At 42.3% G+C, this 18,685-nt stretch overlaps 1 protein-coding gene across 7 annotated transcripts in view; it reads right to left on the bottom strand.

The window, feature by feature from the left end:
• The window catches only part of Rapgef2 (Rap guanine nucleotide exchange factor 2), a 218,509-nt gene that overhangs the window by 74,426 nt on the left and 125,398 nt on the right, over positions 1–18,685 (bottom strand). The window contains exon 1 of one of the 7 annotated variants that reach the window (XM_085682504.2): positions 8,431–8,499. The exons of 5 other annotated variants lie outside the window; for them this stretch is intronic. In XM_085682504.2, the coding sequence (XP_085538630.1) occupies positions 8,431–8,484 (54 nt within the window). In that variant the 5' untranslated portion in view covers positions 8,485–8,499. Of the gene's footprint in view, positions 1–7,478; positions 7,981–8,430; positions 8,500–18,685 lie in introns of those variants that run through there. One more of the 7 variants, XM_048424905.3, reaches the window with a different exon arrangement.

Below are 18,685 nucleotides of genomic sequence, written 5' to 3'. Positions count from 1 at the left end.
CACCACCACATTCCCCCTCACTCCAACACTGCTGAATAACTCAGGGGAACCAAACAAAGGCAACAGAAAAAGAGAGCTTCCAGGAGTGACACTGATGACAAATATTGTAATCAGAGATTAAGAATCTTTTGGAGAAGAGGTAACCAAAACACAACTCCACAGCCTTTAAAAACCAAACAACAAACGACCATGTTACGTTGCCTTCCTTTATTAAGAAAAGTATGATGCTGTGTCTGGCACTTTAATAAATTCAGTGATAGGTTGGCCCACTGAAAATGATCCTTATTAAGGTACCCACTGTAATCTGTATTTTTAAGACCTCTAATAAAAAGCAGTAAGAAAATAGACATTTTTATCCCAAGAGTCAGTGCACGTTTCCCACCCCCTACAAATTACATCTACTAAAAATAATTTAAGCAGTTACTTCTACTAAAAGTAACTTATGCAAAAATTTTAGCTTTTACTAAATACCAAAATTAGAATTGAGATTATGGGCTGTTTATATTTAAAAAGACACACATCCCTTGTGTATGAAATATGAATGTGTATGTAGACATATATGGTGGGGGTACGCTTCATTCTAGCATCAAACCAAGTCAACATAAACAATAATACATCTCCCTAGCTTTCCCTTCTAGAGAACATAATTTTAATCATAAATTTCCATCCCATCACTTTGTCACAAGACTGACATGGGCCCCACATGCTTTTGTGATTAGTTTTTCTGATGAACAGTAGGATCTGGTGCACTGATATGGAATGAAGTCATGTGAAGTATGAGCAGTGTATTCACATGTATTCACATGAAGACTGAAAAGGGAGCACAGCACATAACCTACACAGTGGGATCGAGTAAGAGTCTGTCTGTCATCTACCTAATCACACACACACACACACACACACACACAGAGAGAGAGAGAGAGAGAGAGAGAGAAAGAGAGAGAGAGAGAGAGAAGAACATGACTATGTACAAGGCTGTGATTTGAGGCTTTGAGGTTCATTTAATATACAGGAAGGCAAAGTGTAAAACAGTCCAGTTCTGTATGGCATGCATATTTTACTACCAACAAGAAAGACTATGGGCAAGGGCATTAAGTTCACAGGGATGCCCTGCAAGGTACAGAAAGCCACTTTTGTGAGTGTTCTGTTACATCACCTATTTATGTGAGTCGAGGCGCAAATACGCATTTATTCTATTATCAATTTGTGCATTAACTTCAGAGTCTATATTCTAAATACCAGACACTATTCTCTCTAACCCACTTTGTATAATGGTCAAACCACTATAAAGCACTGGTACTGTAAATATAGATAATCACATACATGTGCCATGATTCCAAAAGTAAAGAGCATTTCTCAATGAAGAAGGCATGGTGATGCAAGCTAATCCCAGAGCGCAAGGGGCAGAAACAGAAAAAAACATCTGAGTTCAAGGTCAGCGCCTGATAGATGTAGTGAGTTCCAGAACAGCCAGGGCAATGTAGAGAGACCCTGTATTCCCCAACCCCCCCCCAAACAAACACCTAACAAATAAGAAGACAGAGCAAAGATCTTAGAACTAGGAAAGTAATAGGACCTTGAAGACACATTTATAAAAGTTCAATTAAATTACACGCATATAAGTGTGTGTATATATACATCTGTATGTATATATACTCACATGGTTATAGCTACAACATACATATCACTTACTTTGTTTTTTAAATCTTTTTAAGTTCATAACAAAACCAAAAATCCAAACGAAACTGGAGGACAATGACTACTGATCTGAACAGGAAAGCTACAGAAACACAAGGAAACACAGACGCAGCAGCACTGAGCTGTTCTCTTCTTTAACCAAGCTGGGGATCGCTCAGGGCCTCACCCGTGCTAAGTACATGTCATACCACTGAGCTACACCCCAAGAAGAATTCTTAACAGTTTACCTGAATAGAATATTTAAAACTGTAGTCCAATCCAAACCCAAGGGGAACTAACAATATGGAAAACTGTATTTAAGGAATAATTATAACTTTAATACTAAACCTCCGGAGCATTTAACTTGGTGAAAATCATATATCAGTACTTCAAAGGCCTAAGAAAAGATATTGATATTTGTCGTAGTTAAACAGTTAAACGGGGGGAGGGAGGGGCACTTGAGCATTCTCTTTTCCATTAATCAATTGACTTTATCCTCAGGTAGTTTCAAATGGATCATTCCTGAACAATATTCAACAGCCAGGCTATGAAGGACACTGCTCCCTTTGGCTAATGGTGAGGTTGGTGTATGCACTACAATGAAAAAGACCTTTTTTTTTTTTTCAAAACGGCACATGTGTAAGCAGCACATGTAATGCCTTGGCAAGTTTCTAAATATATTTCTTCACTTCTAACAAGGCTAAAAAGATCTAATTTGTTGCCAGGGTTTCTTGGCCCAAATCCAAGGCAAGATGACCTTGTCCTTGAACAATACAATAGGATCTCGCTTCCTCTGGGCCTCTCTGTGAGCAAGTACTAAGGAAAATCTTCCCAAGAGATAAGTTTATTTCATCTCGGGAAAGAGATCTGTCATAACGGACGAAACAGAGATCAGATAAGAGAAGGAGGAGTTTCGACCTCTGAGAAGGAGTCCTAACTTTCTGTCTGTAATTAGTGCTGGAGCTGTTTTTCATTGTTAAGGGCAGGGCATCAATTAAACGTTAAAGAGCTACCCTAACCAATGCAAACAGACAAGGTCAAACCGCTGAGGTGAGAAGCAGCTTGTTCTGTGTTTGCTTTCTCTCGGCAGTTTTCCTAAACCTGCTCTAGTTGGCACACAGCGCACTCTAGATCCTCAGACTAGCCCTTCATCAAAGCTACCAGCAACTGGAACACAGGCCACGCCGGCAGTGATGAGTCTGCTGTCCTTGGATCCCTCTGCCTCTGCACTCTGTGCAGCCCTAGCTTTGAGTCCCACGTGTTATTCTGCCAGCCTTGACACGCCCTCTTTATTCTGTATTCTCAACAGCCAACAAACAGTTCTAAATTCCAGCCATACTCATAAAACACGGTACACCGGGGGAAGAACTCGTTCGAGGCGGGACTTCTGGCATCTCCACGACGGCCACGCTTATTTATAGGCACCAATTAGAAGGAAGACGATTGAACGTGTTCCTTAGTGTGCCCTCCTGAATTCCTACTGCTGAGACAGAGGACCAACAGAGCTGAAGAGAGGTGGAAGAAGCCAGGTCAAGCAAAGTGCAGCGAGTGCAAGTTGAGAAACTGGAAAGCACAGGGACCAAATGCCTGACGTCAGACTGGCTCGCCTGGAATTTAAAAAGCATAGAGGAAAATCATCCATAAAGGGAAAAAATACCTTCTTAAACGGCCTTAGGAATTTAGACAATATAAGCTAAGTGATCTTTTATCTTCTTGGCCAAGGCACATATAAAATGTCAATGGAATTCAAGCAGTTCAGAGACTAAGGAAAGAGGGCCTCCACCCCACCTCTGACAAAGGCTGAGAGAGGAGAGAAGAGCCTATGGGTGAGAGATAGCCCAGGTGTTGAGTGCTTGCCCAGCACCCACGAAGCCTCAGGGTCTCCAGCAGCATATGTACTAGGCATGGTAGTACACGCCTATAAATCCAGCACACAGGAGGATCAGCAAGTTCAAACATTATCTCCTGATAGCCTGAGATAAAGGAGACCCTGATTCAAAGTAAGAAGAAAGAAAGGAAGGGAGGAGATGGAGCCGACGAGGGGAGGAGAGGAGGTGGAGGGGGGAGGGGATGGTTAAATGGATCCTATGGTTCACACAAGTCACAGCTACGATAGATGGCGGAGGTGGTTAAGTGGAAAAGCTGGGTCTCGGGCAAAGGCAGGGTCACTCTGCACTAACAGGAGGTAGGAACAGGAAAGTTTTTATCCTTCCAGTGGAGCCAAGAGACTGTAGTGAGGTAATTAGAAGGTATAACGGAATGGTTAAGGAAACTAAGACACGAAGCTTATGTTTAAAGTAACAACAGCAGGTAAGGAGAGAAAGCCCCCACCCCATCTCAGCTACTCAGGAACCTGAGGCAGGAGGATCACTTCAGTGATAGTTAGGCTTCACAGCAAGGTCCATACCTATGACTTAAACCGATGACAGATCAATAGGATTAAAGAGCTGGGGATTGAGGGGCACGCAGAGGCACAGAGGGTCAGGAGGAAGAAACTGGGTTAAGAGATATCCTTTCCTGGCCCTCCCACTCCAGCCTCAAGGCAATTCACTTCAAAGACGAAAGATGCAACCTTGAGCATGCCAAGCAACGTGCAATGCAGTACACATTCTTCATCACAGGATCGCTACCTGTGTAAGAATGGTGACTGCAATGTCATGTGTGTCAAGAATAAAGGGGAGATAAAAAGCCAGCGCTATTTTAAGTTTTGTGGTCCATTTGTTAACACTGCTGCCAAGATTAAATATTTTACACAGATGGATAAATTACAAGAGATTTGGCCGCATGAGGGGGACGTTTTAGACCTAAGCTAGCCTGGGCTGCGAAGACACTGTGTGTCTTTAACTTCAGTTTCTTCACTTCTAAAGGCAACCCCACACCTTTCTTCAGCGCTCTGCTGTAGGAATTTAGGAAGAAAATGTGAAATATGGTACCTGACATGAAGAAAGGGCTCAACAGTGACAGTTATGGCAGGCATTCCTTCCACCCAGGGTAGGCACCTTGTCCTACTATTTAAGTATAACTTAAGGTAAAGACAAAATGCTGCATAAATCAATAATTTCTGTAAGATTTTCAAAGAGAACACAGGTCATCAGTTTGAAAGGCAGCAAGTCCATGGTAAAGTGGCCAATTTGAAGGATTTCCACAATTGCCTCAAACTGCAGAAGTTTTAGAAGCTGATATCCCTGAATTAAGAAGACATTTTATGTCACAGACTTTTAGGTACAGGGTTCCCTATACAGCCAAGCTGGCCTTGAACTTGCAACTCTCCTAGCTTAGCTTCCCAGTACCATTACAGCTGTGCACCATCGCATTTGGCTTTAAGAAGAAACTTTTAATGCTACCCCAATATTTTCTCCAACTTCCAGAGAGTGTGGAAGCTTTTCCCATACAACACTGATTTGTAATTATTACAACTGTGGTTTGTTTGTTTTCCAGAAATGCAGCTTTATAATATATCTCTGAAATGTGAACAATGCTTTATTTTTATGATCTCATGAGGTATCTATATTTACAAAATGGCAACATTCCTACAAGGGCAGCCTGTTTTGACGCATTTCTGTGGTTGTCTTCTTGTTATCAATGGGCCCTAGAGCAATGGGAAGGAGATGAGAAAATACAGAGAATTCAAGCATTTTATGATCTCAATAGGTTCAATAAGAACCCGCCAATCCAAAGATCCAATTAAATGAGAACACTTAGAAGAGTATTTACTATGCAGAGTGCCCAGCAACAGAGATGACCGCTCTGTATGGTGTGGAAGAACTTTACAAAACAAGGTAACGGAGTCCCCCATTTCATTGTGGCAGCAAACTTCCTTCTGTAATCCAAGGCGGAGCCATTTAAAGAGCCACAGACAGTACAGAGAAGCAAAACCTGAGGTACTTTTGAATTTAGCGGCAATGACTCAACTAAAGTCAGCTGTGACATTTTGCTGGTACAGCATTATAGGAGCACAAAGAAGGTTTTCTCCTCTGTTCTGCTCATCACTACGGACTGAACCACTATTGCTTGAGGACCAGAGTTGTTTTCTCTCATCCAGCTCCCCACGCACCCTGAACCCTGGCTGCCAAGTGACAGCACATCAATCAGAAAGGAGGAGAGAATGGTTGACAGCAGGACCCTGCACTCTGTGCTCTGGGTGCAAATCCTACCATTTCCTTTAGTGAGCTATAAGATACTTAGTGGGAAGCAAATCTGGGTGTGGAGCACAACATGCCTTCCTGTTGTGCTTCCTGTGAGTGGATATCTGGTGCTCGATGGTCTGACAGCTTGTTTCCACAAAATTTTAAGAGGTTTTGTTTCCTGGCCAATCGATGATTTTAATAATTTTCTGTACATTAGGAAGCATGCCGCCCCTTCCCATCTGGGAAAAGTTACATGAGAAAGGCGCACAGTGAGCCTACGATGGGAGGAGTCTTCCGGTGAGCCTCAAGTGCGGGGTGACAGGCATTCTTTACCTGGACGCCTAAGTACAAGGACCTACAGGCCACGACCTGCACTGAAGAACCTCCAACAGAAGCTCTCTGATGGACTTTCTTCCGTGAAGTGAGGTAAAGAGTTGCTCTTTTCTAGAGACTTCAAACCACAGAAGCATGCCTAGAACCCAGCAGGACAGAGCAGAGCACTGAAATCTGCCAGCAAGCAGCTCCAGCTGAAGAACAAGAGGCTCACTCACCAGGTGAGGCGCCACCTCACCTCAGAGTCACTGCACCTAAGGAACTTTCCTGCGCCCACCCAAAATGCTCATTCAGTGAGGACAAAACCAAATTCCACTCGCAAACCTAAACCTAAACACTACGTCATGGCACCCTGCTTGCTCATTTTCAAGGCTTTAGTGGTTTATATGCATTTTGGGGGTTTAACACCATTACATCACTTCCTAGGATACATTAAAACTAACTCCTATATCCTTCTGCACAGGTCTAGGATATGCAGGGAAACAGTTCTAAAATGCTTGTGCATCTGCCTGAACTCGAGCACTTTCATTGAAATATTATATGTGTGTGCGTGCATATGTGTAATGTGTATGTCTGCATACACCACACACACATATACATCAATGTCATGAGCTGGCAAAATGGAAAAAAAAAAAACTTGTGACAGGCTGACACAAAAGTAGCACCACAGGCGTGCACGTATTCCTGGGACAGGAGGCTCTGACCTAGAGTCAGACACAGAAATCTGTTTCTCACAAGCAGCAGTTGCTGCCCGTGGGATTTCGGCAAGACAATCACAGAGCTGACTCATGGGACCAATTACAAAGGAGCAGTAATTTTTTTTTCCTGTGGCATTAAAACAATCTAGTGTACTTACATCACCGATTAACAGATGTTAGGAAGTCAGAAGTGTATCACTGATGGTTTTATTACCAAATCAATAGCCAGAGCCCCCCACCCTCCCGCCCACCTCCACGTGCATTCCTTGCCAGGTTCCCATGGGCCGGAACCTCTCATGATGTTTCACTGAATTCAACCAAAGAAAGGCTTCTCAGACAGACTGCTTGGATGTTTAGTGAGAGCGACAATATTTTCTAATGAGAAAAATCAGTTGTCCAGTACTTCCCAATGCTACTGGTCTTCCTTAAATAAACTGTCAGTCTTGCTTAAGATTTTTAGAAATCACAACAAAATCGGAAGAGCGAGCGAGCTGAAGCTCATCCCCCCCCTCCCTCCTCTGAGCAGACTCTCACTCCCCTCTAAGGCACCGCTTCCCCTGGAGAAGAGCAACGCTCCATGGAAAGGCTCCCTGCCTGCTTCCCGCACTGCTTGCCCACCAGCCGGCAGCGTCTGGATACTTACGGACTGCTTCTCCTGCTGGCCCAGAACTCCATGGCTAGCAGGCGCGGCCAGCGGTTTCATAATGAAGAAACATATGCTGAACTGAATTTACACATCATGTACCAACCTCTCACGACGGCAAGTCATCCTCTACAGCATGAAATTAAAAGGAAAAGGGGGAGAAAAAAAAGAGGGAGGAGGGAAAACCGGGCTGCAGCTTAAAGTGTCACTACTGCTGAGCTTAAAAACCCTTCACACTTGGAGACAGAAACGGAATCAGAACGACAGGGCTCGGCTCCATTTTTATCACGCTGAAACTCTAACCCTCCGAGTCTCTGACAAGGCTGAGGGAACCTCACCCGGCCTTCAGGCTTCTGAGAGAACAAGATCATTTCTGAGGCTGAAGAACAAGAGGCAAAAGAAAAGGGGGAAAAAAGCTAAAATGGCTGACTGCACACAGATTCCCCTCCAAAAGGCTTAATACAGAATTATATTAGCCAGGGTGGTGAAAAGCCAGTCTCTAGCATTCAGCCAAGCATTGTTAACACTCTTGTTTCATTTGCAATCACACGTACAGACCCCTCCAACCAAGGAAAAAGGAAAAAAAAAAAAAAAGACAGAGACAGAAAGAGAGAGAGAGAGAGGAAGAGGAAAAAAATCAGGGCAGAGCATGTGAATCAGGACCTCCTCCCTAGCTGCTAATGATGCTGACAGTGGTGACCAGTGATCTCTGTCCCACTCTACTAACCAAGTTTGCACAATTAATCTCCGTGCTATGACACTGATGGACATTTAATGTAATGATGTCTGTCCCTCACACTCAACACAAGCATGCCTGCTAGCCGGAGTCACTGACAGAAACACAGCACATGCACACACACACACACACACACACACACACACACACACACACAATCTCAAGAAGCATGAGTCTGAATGCAATACACCAATATAATTACATTATTGTGCTTACTTTGGAGGACCATGGCTGCAGGCAGTTGGCATAGCAACGCACAAGGAAAGCCATTTCCTGGGTAGAGAAAGCTTCCTTTTCTAAATAAAAAAAAATCCCTCTTAGGAAACAAACGGCATTGCTGCTTCCCGCAGAAAGCAAGACACTGTAGTCTGTCTCTTAACCTGCAAGGCTCACACTCGATGTGGTTCTAGTGATGTAAGTGGGTTTCTCTCTCACCCTCCCTCTCCCCATATACGCTGAAATATTCAGCTCAAACGGTACACACATTCCTTAAGGCTCGCCCCCTCCTCTACTTAACCATTTCACTCATTAAGGTAGCGATGGACAATTCAGATAAAGTAACAAGCTCTTGCCTGTATTATATCAGCGGCTGTAGGTTAAGCAAGTCTCAGAGGGATGGAATCCATTGATTGCTGACTCCAAATAATATCACTGAAGACAGGGTGGGAAAACGGAGCAAGGACTTACTTGAACAGCTTTGAACTAAAATATGATTTCTTTTTCCTCCAAGGTGGGGAGAAAGGAATCAATGTGACCTCTACCCCACCCTCAGGTATTACTGTGCCATAGTAAATTAGAATGTCTTAAGAATTAATAAAATGCATGCTTAGCAAGCTTTGTTAAATTTAGAAGATGAAATCTTCACACACACACACACACACACACACACACACACATGAGCACACACACACACACACAGATGCAAATATGGTCTTGTCAATAATATTATAATAAACCACCTGGTGTTTTTTTTTTAACAAAGCAAACTTCTACAGGTAGAGCTGAAATTAAAAGAAGAAGCCTTATTCTCTCACAAACTCTAGATTTCACCCAAGCACATGGGTTTACCTAGGCGACAAGGAAAAAAGACACTCCCATAAGCCCTCACAATCAGTTCTACTTTTGAACAGTAGAGAGGACAGAAAGCAGTTACAGAAAATATGCCATCTTTAACAGTGGCCTCTGGCATTGTCAGCACTCCCTACTGGGTCCCTGCTCTATCTGAAGCCTGAATTCATCCTCTTCTTCCTTCCTCTTCATAACAAAAGGCAATTTTTCTTTCCCATGGTGATGGCAGATTCTTCTCCTTTCCTCCCGCCCCCTTCTGAGACTTCTTAAATTACTCATCTACTCCCCACTAATTTGAACACACTGCTCCTAACCCAAAGTCTGCCCCATCAACTTGTAAACATCCACGGCGTTCCTACGTCAAACACAGAGTTAAACCAGACTCTTCCTCAGACTCCATGTTCTCCACGTCTACACTCTTAGTCTCCTTGCACTTCACAACCAAATCTTGCAAAAATTCATTTCTGCTTGCATTGTTTTTCCATCCCGAGTGTGCTGCAGATAAAAGTCTACTTTGATCTGACACAGGCTCACATGTGTTTGGGTCATCTTCAGCACCCAGCACCCACCAGACTGCTTCACTGAACTATTTGACTTTTCTCCACTTCGTCTCTGCCACCATCCCATTCCAGGAATTACTTTTTGCCTTCAAAGCCACAGACATCAACAGTCTGGATCCACTGCAATACTACGCACTCAACCCATTTGCGATATTCCTTCCAGGGATCTTTAAAAGCTGAAGCCTGACTGTTTCACACCCATCTTCCATCTTCTCTGCTCCTTGTACAGATTAAAATGGGACACCGTACCAAAAATTATATATATATATATATATATCTCACAGCTTCCAAGATATCTACCTACACACTTTGGGCTGGCGAGACAGCTCAGTGGGGAAGACACCTGTGGCCCAAACTTGACAAACTAAGTCTGATTCCTAGACCCACATGGTACAAGGAGAGAACAACTCCTCTTCGCTCTACCCATGAGTTACGGCACATACGTGCAAATGTGTGCACGCACACACAGTACAGAAATACATAAATACTTTTTTAAAAAGTATTTACATGCTTACACCCAGTCTAGGGCTCTTGGGTTCCTCTTGCTTCCTGGATAGGCAAAGAGACCTTTGTAGGTGACTTTCTCCATCAAAGCTCTCTCCTTTAGTGTCTCCCTCCATTACAGAATGCACCCCAGGGCTATCCCAACAGCAGCTCATCAGTACAGCCGTGATCTCGCATGCTGTCACGATACTGTGTAAGCAGTACTCTCCTTCCCCACACATGCTCTCAGTCCACAATGGCTGCTACCACGTCTGTCGTGTACGACTGTATACAGAGCCCCAAGCATGACACACAACACGGTCAGCCATAATTGTGTTGGATGGATGCACCACATTTTTATTGACTGGAAACACACACTGGCAAGACCATGTTTATTCTACAGACCACAACCTGCCAAAATTTCAAGAGTTCTGTAACAGATGTAATTCAAACGCAAATGGCACCAAAAACAAGTAATCCAACCAAAACGAACACACAAATACACAGATTAAGAATGGTATCTACATCCAATAGGACATGATTCAGTCTTCCACGAGAGCCACACAGCAGCAAAGTAAACATGGAAGACAGAGGGCTCAACGGGATAAGCCAGTTAGAAACATTCCAAGTGTCTAAGCTAACCAAAGTCTTAGGAACAGCCAGAACAGGCGTTTCCAGGTCCAGGTGAGGGGTGGGTATTAATCAGTTCCTGATTAGTCTGAGTTCGGAAGATGAAATGTTCTGAAGGTGGAAGGTGGTGATGCTGAACGGCAATGGGAATTGCGGAACTACATACTTAAAATGGCAAAGTTAATCGGCACACACACATCACAACATAGAAGTGGTTGACTCAAGGCCTAGACAATCAAACTCCACATTTTTCACCTAGTTCATGCCCGAGTACATCTATGTGCCAACAGTTCTCCAAGTTTCGATAGCCTCATATTGATGGTGTCTTGCCTTATAACGGGAAGGCTTCCTGCTCGCTGTTTCCTCTCTGTGGAAAAATGTGTCACCTCTCTCAAGAAGGAAACTAACCTAATTGGGAAACCTGAGAGATGAAGTAAGAACATCACACATCCTCAGGCTTCAAAGCTCCTCTGTGCCGAGACTCGGCATGGCTGCTTCAGGGACTGGCTCCATGCCCACAACATTCATACCTGAAGACTCAGTACTGACAATTTGGAAGTTTACACATGGACACAACTCGGTCAGGTACTGGTTAAGAAACAAGGTGAGCCCAAGATTAGAAGAATCCTATAACACAGGTTTCATATGAGCAGGGCTAAACTATGAGACCGAGGCATAGCCCTGACCTGTATTCTATTTACCCCATCTCTTAGCCATCTAGACTTAGAAACAATAAACAGGTCTAGGAAAAACAAAACCAAACCCTTTCTGCTGTGTCAAGAACCGAAAAATTTTCAACTCTAGTGACGTTTTAAAAAAAAAAAAAAAGCAGAGATCACAGTTCCTGAACCTCCCTAGTATAAAGGCTAAATCTAACGCTGTACTCCTCCTAATATATCCACTGTTTCTAATTACTCCAAGACGACAAAAATAGTTTGTTTCTTTTATTGGTAACTAATACTCATATTTAAAACTTACTTATTTCTAAATATATCCATGACTTACAATAAGCTTTACAAACAGTTAAGCCCAACAGATACAAGAAAATGAACATTTACCTTCTGTTAGAAAGGGTGTGTAAGACACAAAGTTAGAACGTTAGAAGACTATAGAAGTCTAGTTTCCAACTCCGACTATGCCTGAATAGTTATGCATTGATTTATTTCCTCTTTAGACCAGAGGGAAAGATTACAGAAGCTGGGGTCTGTCGGTGAGAAGCGAAGAAAGAAGTCATCCTTTGAAAACTGAAAAATCAGAATTTTACAAATCTATTTCCTAATATATTACTGCTCCCCAAAAACGTGACATTCCAAACGGTTCTGCAGCTAAGGAGGTCGTTCACGGTAGGAGCACTTGCTTGGAGAGCATGGAGACACGAGTTTGAATCCTCAGCGTGACCTTGCCTGAAACCCAAGTTCTGGGAGTGGAGCCCAGCAGAACCCAGGCAACTAGGTGGCTAGTTAGCCTTCCTGCAATATCAGCGTCAGTAAAAGACCCTGTCTCAACTGTTGCTACCATAAGTTGTCAAAAAGGAAAACTGGGGCTGGAAAAGTTGCTCAGTGCTTAAGAGCATTCATTGTTCTTGCGGAGGCTGCAGATTCAGGCCTCAGCATCAGGGGTCTCACAACCACCTCTAACTCCAGTTCCAGGGGTCCTGATGCTCTCATCCAGCTCCACAGACACCTGCACTCCCATTGTAAACATAAACTCATGCAGGCAGGCTCACACATGCATTCTCAAACTTCCCTCCCCCTCACATACATCTTTCAAAAGGGAAAAGTTGGTTTGGGGGTGGGAGGTAGGACTTGAACCTCGCACATACTAGGCACACACTCTGCCAATGAGCCACATCCCAGGCTTCTGTTTACTTTTATATTGAGACAAGGTCTGAAGATCCTCAGGCTGAACATGGACTTACTCTGCATTTCAGGAAAGCTTGGAATTTGTGGTCCTCCTGCCTTAGACTCCTAAGTAATTGAGGAACTTACTTAGGGTTGAACCACCAGATCATTCCTGACAATTTTTTTGTTTGTTTGTTTCTTAAGACAGGGTTTCTCAGTAGCTATGGAGTCGGTCCCGGAACTCACTTTGTAGGCCAGGCTGGCCTCAAACTCACAGAGATCACCTGCCTCTGTCTCCCGAGTGCTGGGATTAAAGGCGGGCGCCACCACTGCCAGGCTGACCCTTTAAATCTTAACCGCACACCATCACATAACCTATTTCCTCCTTGAGTACACTCCAGATTAGTCTTCCACACATCCCATTGGAAGGGGTCACAGAGTTCATCTATCAAAGGGTGCTTCCAATTCATTATTAAAAATAATTATGGTATAAAATACAAAAGAAGTAGGCACATTGCCTGATACCTAGAAAATGCTAACTAAATATCTTGACTGAATCTAAATTAACGGCAAGCTTTAAAACTCCTATTATGGCAGAGTTATCTAATGGAGGACACATCACGATGGCCCAATGCTCTCGGAGACATACAGTGAAGGAATGTTTAATTGAAGTGGTTTCTCTCTTCAATAAATAAAGCTTCCTGACTACAAATAATTTACGTTGTAAGTGACTCATAACTGAGAAATTAATGTGGTAGCCAATGTGTAGTTGCTACGTTCTGAGAAGACGACAAGGTGTGGAGACCAGCAGAGGTGGGAACAAGCTTGTGAGTCACTAGAAATTCCAACGCTGACTTCCAGAAACGCACTTGTTTGAAAAGCGAGCAGACCTCAATAGCAGATTAAATAAGGCTTACTTCATTTCCTTGAACCTATTTTAAGAAAAGGGCCAGACCTCAACCTTGCAGTGTTCAAGGTTTCGGGGTGGAGTCCTTGAACACTGAGTGCCTTTCCTCAAGCAAAGGTTTCACACAGGGCTCTCTGCTAGATTCCCTGAAGCCAGCACTCCAAACAGGCAGAATTACACCTTCATCGCTAGTCTGTTGTAATGTAGCCCTCTGTGACTAATGCATCCCCATGAAGACCATGAGCTGCTAATGCTCCCTCTGTTTATTTAACAAAATCAGGAAATACTGCACAATGAACTGTCATATAGGTTAGCTGAGGTCCTGGGCCACTGGATGATTTCATTACTGATAATGTCACAAGGATCCTAAAACATGATGCATGGTAGTTGTTCAAACATAGCCATAAACACCTAAACGATTCCAATTCTACTTCCACTAACGTGTGAAGTTACCACAGTGTTTAACACGAGGAAAAATCAGCATAAATCAGTAAGCATAAACATAACTTATTTATTTTTTCGACTAAATTAAGGGCTTTATACCCTGATAGGTAAAAAGAGTATGGAACCCAAATTACACAGAGATGAACATAGAAATCTGCACTTAGAGAAGGAAAGGGTTAGGAGGTGGCCAGGGATTCTCTTATAAAACTGATCTAGCCAAAAGGTTCTGTACATGTCAAGCGTGATTCCCAGGAACCTAATATAATAATTACAGAATTATAAATAATAATTCTATCATCAGATGTGTGGCATCCATAGCCTGGAAGACAGGACAATCTGCTGTAATCTGGGTTGAAGAGTGATGAAAAATGACAGCAACCCATTCTAGCTCTGCTATCCTAGGAAAGCCGGGATGTAAATGTTGTGTTCTCCTCAAGGCAGAAAACACCACAGGACAACTGTAAGGAGCTGAGCTGGTTTAAGGAGGAGAAGGCACTTAGAGGAGAAGCCTCTGTTCAGAGACCTCATCGTGGCTCTATTGAAATAGAATGTAACCATCAACTGGAGCCAGCTTTGGTTAGGGGTGGAGGTAGGTATGTGTCTACCTGCTCCATTCCCTGTGAGTTCACATGTGCCTCGGTGGTCTGCGTCTAGAAGGCTTGTCTCCTCCATGTTCTGCAATCCCTCTAGCCCCATCCCCAGCAGCACATGGCCAACACAAAACAAACTCAATGGTATCTTTGGAGGTTCTCTGTCTCATAACACTGAGTCAGGGAATTTAACCTGACAGCTCTTTTGGGTATGCATTACAGATTCTAGTTTTATGTTTTCAGGGGGCTTCTGTGTGTGTGACTGAAAGCATCTCTGCATCTGTACATGTTTCTCTTGCCTTTGCTTTGGCTCTTTTTCTATTTGTTTTGTCCTATTCTGACTTGCTTTTGTTTTATTTTATTTTATTATTATTCCTTGGATGCCTGGTTTTGTTTTCTAATGAGAGACAGAAAGGGCATGGTTCCAGACAGGAAGGGAGGTGGGGAGGAACTGGGAGGCATTGGAGAAGAAGAAACCGTACTCAGAATATATTGTATAAAAAAAATAATCTATTTTCAATAAAGAACAATAAAACAAAAATACTTTTTAAAAAACTCATGTTGAAATTTCAAATAAAATTTTGTTTAAATAGAAAAACGAGGAAATTCATTTGTACTGGATTTCCTTAGAGATCTAGAATTTGAGCTAAGATTATGTGCAGGCAAGTTACAGTTAAACATTAGGAAGGGTTTCTTCTGAATTTTCTTTTTTAAGATGACGTTTCACTATGTTGGCCAGGCTGCTATCGAAACCATGGGCTCAAGTCAAATGATTCTTCTACTGTAGCCTCTTGAATATCAAGGAATACAGGACAGCATAAGCTGACATGCCCAGTTTATATGAGAGCTTCATATTTAGCTCTTTCCTATAAAAAAACAGTAAGCATTCTCACTCTGTAGCATACAGAAAGATGCAAGTCTGACACACATTACCTACAGGACCATCTCTCAGACACCAGAACTCATTAGAGCAGTGGTTCTCAGCCTTCCTAATGCCGTGACTTTTAACACAGTTCCTCATGTTGCTGTGACTCCCAACCATTAAATTATTCCATTACTACTTCATAATTTTAATTTGCAGCTGTTATCAATTGTAATGTAAGTATCTGATATTTGACACACAAGGAGTCATATCCCACAGGTTGAGACTTACTGTCTTAGAGTATAAATGATGGTGGTTATGTAGAAAGGCAATGTATGAAGTTTATTACTTAAATGGTTCAGATGGGAGAGTCTTCAAATCCTGGCCATGTTCTTAAGTAACATGGCTGCTACCCAACACCAGGTAGTAGCAAATGAGAAGGAAAGAGCAACGTGAGCTGGACAGTGGTGGCGCATACACTAATCCCAGCACTCAGAAGGCAGAGACAAGCCAATCTCTGTGAGTTCGAGACCAGGCTGGTCTACAAGAACTAGTTCCAGGAGAGGCTCCAAAGTTACAGAGACACCCTGTCTTGAAAAACCATAAAGGAAGGAGGGAGGGAGGGAGGACAGGAGGGAGGACAGGCGGGCAGGCAAAAAGAAAGAATATGAGACAGAAGGTTAGAAGAAAAATCTTATTGATGCAAATTAGGTATTTTTTAATAGCACTGAGACTGATCCTCAAGCCTTGTGCATAGTGCACAATAGCAATACACCAACACCCATCTCCTCACTTTCACTTTGAAACATTCTCATTACATTGTTTGTCTAGTCTTCAACTCACTCGACAACCCATACAGTCTATGAACTTGTCACCCTGACTCAAACGCCTGATTAGCTGGAATAACAGGCCTGCACAACAGCCTGGTTATAGAAGGCTTTTACCTCCCTACACTATATGTGCTCCTTTAATATTCTTACATTACCTAAACATTTCTAATATTTTCTTATGGAGAAGCAAGCAATTTTATGACAGAGATCTTTATAAGCAATGACTAATTTTAGACAACTATATATAATATTTAAAAATAAAACCATATACAAGGGTGGGGCATAGTTCAGTTGGCAAAGTACTTGCTATACAAGCATGAAGACTTGAGTTTGAGTCCCAGAATCCACATAAAATGTTAGGCTTGGTGGTACAGTTTATAATCTGTGTGCAGGAAACCTGGAGGCAGGAAAATGCCGGGGGCTTTTTACCTAGCAAGCCTAGTCTACTTGACAAGCACCAGATCCAGGAGAGCTCGACTTTCCCTCAGAAATGATGGATGGATGGATGGATGGATGGATGGATGATGAAGATGGTGCCTAATGAGTGGCAACCATGGTTATCTTAACTTCTATACACACATACATACACATACATACACACACACACACACACACACTTGCTTGCACACATAACATATATGCACTCATTCACAAGCACACTCATACACAAGAATGAGAGAACTTTTGTCAAGATTTTTGACTTCCCCTAATACAGTGTTGGTGCCTACATTTTAAAACATGCTAATTTAAGTCATCCCTTTGCTATAAGAGTGGTACTACTTACTAGTAAGAGCTCATTCCTATACTGGAACAAATAAGAAAGGCTATAGGTGGGGGAAAAGTATTTTATGGGATAGTCCTAAGAGGGGGGAAAATGTAACAAGAAAAACAGTAAGTGAGTCAAAGCCTATCTCTGCACAAAAATAACTGTTTCTGCAGGTTGGACAATTGAATGATAGACTCTATTTCTTTAAAAGATACTTATATAGTAGGCATCTAAACTCATTGAAATAATTGATCTTTATCTCAAATCAAATCCTAAGTTTAAATGGGATTAAGAAACAGTGGCTGTAAAAATCATTTTTTAAAAAAGAACGAATCCCCACGACTGGGACAGGAAAAGATGCATGTGTGGCTTTATGGCTAAACCTTTATTACATGCAGGAAACCATGGACAAGGGACACGTCACTTCATCTCACTGTCCTCATGAGCTTACCTCCTAGAGATGGCGATTTGGCCAAGTGGGTTGAACTGAAGGCTTAACTGACAAAAATCTAGCAGATCTGCACATCATAAACATTCAGGAAGGGTTATTTTCTTCCTTCCAAAATAATTCTAAATGTCTCACGCACTGACGGTTTGGCCAGCTCAGCAGTTAATGTCATAGAGACGGCTGGAAACAACATCCTTGTGCAGATCCCCTCACACGGAACCGTAGTGCAGACAGATGCAAACTAACACTCTTAAAAGAATTAACTAGCGTCAGCTCTGCAGGTCTGATTCCAGGGCATCCACATAGAACCCAGGAGACCTCATGTGGCTTAAAAAAAAATAAACATAAACTATGGGATACAAGATTCCATTCTCAAAAAGCTTACCGACATAAAATTTTTATGTCTTTCCATATCACTATTCAAACTCCAGGATTTCATGAATACCAACAAACAATCTAACTCTGAACTACCCCCTCTAGCCTAGAAACTCATTACTAACTAACAATTCTTTTTATTCCTAAACAACTTAATATTTATAAATAAGAATCCAAGTACTTTTCAAAAATAGTTCTTTTGCTTAAAGACAATGACGGTGACTTTAAATGTCAGCACTAATCAATGGACTTCACCACCATTAACAGAACTGTCCTGGCCCTCCTGGCATAATGTTTAAAAGAAAAATGACAAAAATAATTTAAAACAGAGACTATCTCTAAATAGAAAACCTTTTACATGTTATAGAATTTTAAATGTTTTTGAAAAATGATCTCATGTTTAAGACAACGTTCAATCTTCCCACACATAAATAAATGAACAGAGCCCAGATCACACACCTCGTCTCTCCCTCCCTTAACTGCTCAAACAGAACATTTTTAACTGCCATGTAATTATTCATGCACAGTCAGCTACACTTTGAAATGAAAGTATCCTCTACTACAATGCTGATCTTTAAAAACAAAGGATGATACTAGAACATTTAATTCTATGCATCTGTCAGTTACAATTAAGAGTTGCTAACAAGTAAGTGCACATGTGAATCAG

This window comes from Myodes glareolus, chromosome 20, assembly GCF_982192425.1.
Source record: "Myodes glareolus chromosome 20, mMyoGla1.1, whole genome shotgun sequence".
Lineage (NCBI taxonomy): Eukaryota > Metazoa > Chordata > Mammalia > Rodentia > Cricetidae > Myodes > Myodes glareolus.
The sequence above is the reverse complement of the archived record's forward strand: the minus strand, read 5'-3'. Positions and strand labels throughout refer to the sequence as shown.